Source organism: Lipotes vexillifer, unplaced genomic scaffold (genome assembly GCF_000442215.2).
Source record: "Lipotes vexillifer unplaced genomic scaffold, Lipotes_vexillifer_v1.1 scaffold325, whole genome shotgun sequence".
Lineage (NCBI taxonomy): Eukaryota > Metazoa > Chordata > Mammalia > Artiodactyla > Lipotidae > Lipotes > Lipotes vexillifer.
Window position 1 is genome coordinate 2,729,614 of NW_006799313.1, and position 5,805 is coordinate 2,735,418.

Genomic DNA, 5,805 nt, shown 5'->3' on the forward strand with positions numbered 1-5,805 from the left:
AAAAAAAAAAAAAAAAAAAAAAGAATTGCAAAAAAATTATATATCTAAATTTTAAGATTACATCTACATCTTATATCAAAACATTGATGGAGGTGGGCACAAATAATAGAAATTTTAAGTTTTTTGTTCTTTTTAACAATTCTTCTTTCCAAACCATGAGTAGTAACAAGAAGTGAACAGAAGGGAGAAAGGGTCAGAATAGTAATAGTCTATTTGAAATGTAAAAGTCAGCAATTTTATAATGATCTGGTTCTTGTTAGTATATATATTGGGTTGGCCAAAAGATTCTTTCGTTTTTATCTGTAAGATGGCTTGTAGCACTTAGTTGTCTTTAACTTCATTCAAAACACTTTTGTTAGATTGTACGTGATAGCTGTCATGTCAGCGTGAATTTTAAAAAAGACTTATCAAAATTGGTGAATTTTTGTGTAGCGATTTTAATATTGAAGATGGAAGAAAAATCCCAACATTTTCGGCATATGATGCTTTATTTCAAGAAAGGTAAATGCAGCTGAAATGGCAAAAAAAGATTTGTGCAGTGTATGGAGAAGGTGATTTGATTGATCGAACGTGTCAAAAGTGGTTTGTGAGGTTTCGTGCTGGAGATTTCTCGCTGGACGATGCTCCACGGTCAGGTAGACCAGTTGAAGTTGATAGCGATCAAATTGAGACATTAATTGAGAACAATTGAATGTTATACCACAAGGAAGATAGCCAACATACTCAAAAAATCCAAATCAAGCACTGAAAATCATTTGCACTAGTTTGGTTATGTGAATCACTTTGACGTTTGGTTTCCACATACGTTAAGCTAAAAAAAAAAAAAAACCTTGACCGTATTTCTACATGCGATTCTCTACTGAAACGTAATGAAAATGTTATGTTTTTAAAACAAATTGTGGGGCTTCCCTGGTGGCGCAGTGGTTAAGAATCCACCTGCCAATGCAGGGGACACAAGTTCGTGCCCTGGTCCGGGTAGATCCCACAGGCTGCAGAGCAACTAAACTCGTATGCCACAACTACTGAGCCTGTGCCCTAGAGCCTGCACCCTAGAGCCTGTGAGCTACAACTACTAAAGCCCGTGCTCTGCAATAAGAGAAGCCACCTCAATGAGAAGCCCGTGCACCGCGACGAAGAGTAGCCCCCGCTCTCCACAACTAAAGAAAGCCCACACAGCAACGAAGACCCAGCCATACATACATACATACATACATACATACATAATAAAGTTCCCTTTAAAACAAATTGTGACAGGCGATGAAAAGTGGATACGATACAGTAAGGTAGAACAGAAGAGATCATGGGGCAAGTGAAATGAACTATCACCAACCACACCAAAGGCCAGTCTTCATCCAAAGAAGGTGATGTTGTGTATATGGTGGGATTGGAAGGGAGTCCTCCATTATGTGCTTCTTCTGGAAAACGAAACGATTAACTTCAACAAGTACTGCTCGCAGTTAGACCAACTGAAAGTGGTACTCGACAAAAAGCATCCAGAATTAGTCAACAGAAAACACATAGTCTTCCATCAGGCTAACGCAAGACTGCATGTTTCTTTGATGACCAGGCAAAAACTGTTACAGCTTGGCTGGGAAGTTCTGATTCATCTTCCATATTCACCAGACATTGTACCTTCAGATTTCCATTTAGGTCTTTACAAAATTCTCTTAATGGAAAAAATTTCAATTCCCTGGAAGACTGTTAAAGGCACCTGGAACAGTTCTTTGCTCAAAAAGATAAAAAGTTTTGGGAAGATGGAATTATGAAGTTGCCTGAAAAATGGCAGAAGGTAGTGGAACAAAAGGGCGAATACACTGTTCAATAGAGTTCTTGATGAAAATGAAAAATGTGTCTTTTATTTCTACTTAAAAACCAAAGGCACTTTTTGGCCAACCCAGTATTATGTATACTTACTGTGGTACAGTCATACATTGGGATACTGTGCAGTTGTTAAAAAAAAAACCCACAAACCTAAAGTAGATTTATTCTACTAATATGGACCAACTTCCAGTGTGATAAAACAGTATGCAAATCAATGCATGTAATATGTTGCCACTTTTTTTCAAAGGAAAATATATATGTATATGCTTGTGTTTGCATATTTTTATCTTTAGAGTTTTGGTAAGCAGAAAGTGCATTGGAGGGAAGGAAATTTATTTTTCACTCTATACTGTTTTGTACTGTTTGAATATTTTAGAAAATCACATTCATATATTACCTTTAAAAACAAATACATTTTTTAGTTTTATATTTTAATTAAAAAAAAATTTTGGCCGTGCTCTTCAGCTTGTGGTATCTTAGTTCCCTAACCAGGGATCGAACCCACACCCTCAGCAGTGAAAGTGCCAAGTTCTAACCAATGGACCACCAGGGAATTCCCTAAATACATTTTTTTTAAAAGATTAATTTAAGTAAAAAATGTTCTTGGGGGCTTCCCTGGTGGCGCAGTGGTTGGGAATCTGCCTGCCAATGCAGGGGACACAAGTTCGAGCCCTGGTCTGGGAAGATCCCACATGCCACAGAGCAACTAGGACCGTGAGCCACAGCTACTGAGCCTGTGCGTCTGGAGCCTGTGCTCCGCAACAAGAGAGGCCGCAATAGTGAGAGGCCCGTGCACCGTGATGAAGAGTGGCCCCCGCTCGCCACAACTGGAGAAAGCCCTCACAGAGAAACGAAGACCCAACACAGCCATAAATAAATAAATAAATAAATACTTAAAAAGAAAAATGTTCTTGGTATTTTGGGCAATATATAAACGTTGGTATTTGGGCAAGAAGTACATTTTGCTGTTTTGTCATGGAAATTTACTATTTTTATGTATTTTTAAATATCTATAATAGAAAGTAGAAACAATTAAAATTTGAGAATTGAGAAAAATTTTCAATTTCTTTTGTTCTTGAAGTTTTAATGAGATGCTGTATATGGAAGCACAGAGTGGTAGTCTCAAAAAGTGATTTGGCAATTAAAGTAAAAAGATAGGGGTTGAGATTTTTGTATGTAGGGCTTCTGGCGAAATTTGTGAAGTTTGGTAGCTTTGGATAGCTTAGGTAGCCTTAGGTAGCAATATCATAATGGAGAAACCCGTTTCAAGAGAGAAGGAAAGCAAGAAGTAGCATTTGCATTTATTGAGGGTCTATAAGGTGTCAGGAGGTGTATGTAAATTATCTTATTTAATCATCAGTAACCCCACGAGTAGGTGGTGTTTTTCTCCGGTTTACAGATGAAGAAAGCCAAGTTCCAGAGTGATCAAATACCTTTCTTGAAGTCCCACAGGTCGTAAGTGGCAGAGCTGGAATTTGAATCTAGATCTGACTGACTCCAAGAAAATCATGTCTCTGCTATTCTACAGTGATACTTCTTCAGCAGAAGCATCTCTTCCTGCCTTTTAACATTCATTCTGTATTGTAGCTATTTGGATGACCACTCTGCAGTATTTTCTTTTCTATCTTTCTGGTTGAGTAATGAATAGTTTTGGTAGAATCAAGTACTTCAATTTGCCACATTTTTGATGCCAGCCACATAAGAAAACTCTGACCTTATAATAGGATTTTTTCTCTTTATTTTTAAGTAAGAGTAAAAATAGAAAATATGAGTGAGGATAAATTTCTTTCCTATTATTTATGAATTTTTGTTCTTTTTTTCCCCCAGAACTTTATGAAATCTTCCTCTCAAGAGCAAAGGAACGGTGGAAAAGCTTCAGTGAAACAAATTCAGAGAATGATGTAGAAGGTGTGATTTTTTTTTTGTTGTGGTTAATAAAAATTTCTCAAAATCCAGTCGCTGACATACTAGTGTGATTTTTACAGTGTATCAGGAACTGTAGTAATTCTTCACATACATTATCTCCTTTAATGTTATAACCCTTTAAGTAGATGGTATTATACTGAATGACATAAGAGGAAACTGAGGCTCAGAGTATTTAACTTGGGAACAGTGAAGCTGTAATGTAAACCCAGGTTGTTGAACCCCAGGGTCCAGGATTTAATCACAACAGTAAGACTAATGGGATGCAGTATTTTTAGGCCAACTCTTAACTTAAAGATAGATGATCTGCACACCTCACTTGTGACCTGTTGTCTTCCCTGACTCTCACTGACTTTCATTCACTCCCTAATGTATTATTTATACTTCTTATTGTGCCTTAACCTTTGTTCATTTAATTCACACATAGACTTCATCTTTCCCTCCACTCTCATCAGGTTTTTTTTCCTCATCATTTTGGCGAAAACAGGAACACTTTTTTTTCCTGTCATCATAGTTTATTAAATTTAAGTAAATTTATTTAAATATTTCTTGTCCTTGAATAATGGGGAGCTGTATATCTGCCAGTCACTTTTCTTTCTACTTCATAGAAGGCAAATTTTTCTCTTCCTTATAAGTAAAACTCTAAAAATGAGCATGGTTTAGGGTAGAGAAATGGTGCATATCTCATAGTGGTTTTCTATGAGTATGTAAACAACTCTGTTAAATTCCTTGAATACTCTTTTTTCTAATTTAGAAAAGTGAACAGTATGGTGGGGAAAATTGACTAAACAAGGTTAGAAAGAAGATTTGATTTGCAAAAGGGTTCATGTAAGTATCATCCCAAGACCTGTTAGCTGTGTCAGCTATTTGTGGGAAACTAAAAGTGCAAGGAAGAAGATGTAAGAAGTTTTAATTGGCAGGGCCTCAGCCTGAGTTTTAAACTCACTTTTATGAAATATTTGAAGCATAAGAATTAAAATTATGACCATTTACTTTAGAGACATTTTGTCATGATTAATAAATGGTAAAAGTTGTATTTTAGTAGAAATTAAATGTAAATGAAGAATCGTTTCAATCAAAAGAACTGTTCTGTTTAAATTACTGATTTCTTATTTCCTGGGTGTTTATAATTTGTAGTTTTATTAAACTTTTTTGGCACTATCTTTTCAAATATTACTTCTGCCTCATCTTTCCTCTCTTTCTAGGACTTCAATTACATGTATGTTAGACCATTTAACAGTGTCCCATAAGTCTCTTATACTATTTATTAAAATTCTTTTTGTTTCTGTGCTTCAGTTTAGATGATTTTTGTAATCAAGTTCATGAATCCTCTCTTCTTGTATATCCAGTCTATTAAATATATCCTATTTATCCAGTATATATCTTTAATTTCAGAAATTACACTTTATAATTCTAAAATGTCTACCTGGTTCTTTTTATAGATTCTATTTTTCTGTGGAAATTATCTTTCCATCCCACACATTTCCTCACTCATTTTCTCTGTTTTCTTTAACATATTTATAGCAGTTAATATTCTTGTTTAATTCCATTCCTGGATCATCTGCAGGTCTGCTTCTATTGGCTGGTTTTTCCCTTGATTATACGTCATATTTTCCTGATTCTTTGCGTATCTTAAAAGTTTAAATTGTATGTCAGCTATTATAAATAAAAAAGGTATAAATTGAAGCTGGTGTTCCCCTCAGAGGAATTATGCTCTTTTCTGTTAGGCCATTGGGTTATCGCCTCAATTCAGTCAGTAACTGAGCTAGGTTGGGCAAGATTACAGCCTTAGGTAGACTTAGTTAATCTTGGGTTTCAAATTTGTTGATAGGACGAACTGTCCTATTTTGACTACAGGCTCCCCTCTTCAATGAGACATTCTCCCAAGGGCCATGTGCTTATGAGTTATTTCATTATGTCTTTCCAGCTTGGCCTTCTGCACTACACTAGCACTCAGCAAAAGTCCCACAGGGTAAAACCAAATATACATTCAGGCTCCTCCAGATCCTTTCTGTCACATCAGTCTTATGTGGCCATGAAAAGCTCTTCTGGTTTCTCTTT

The 5,805-nt window shown here is 35.9% G+C and overlaps 1 protein-coding gene across 1 annotated transcript in view; it reads left to right on the top strand.

Annotated features, from left to right (window-relative positions):
* TBC1D12 (TBC1 domain family member 12) overlaps positions 1 to 5,805 on the top strand; it is an 89,253-nt gene that overhangs the window by 73,615 nt on the left and 9,833 nt on the right. The window contains exon 7 of the mRNA XM_007471587.1: positions 3,649 to 3,729. Coding sequence (XP_007471649.1) covers positions 3,649 to 3,729 — 81 coding nt within the window. The remainder of the gene's footprint in view (positions 1 to 3,648; positions 3,730 to 5,805) is intronic.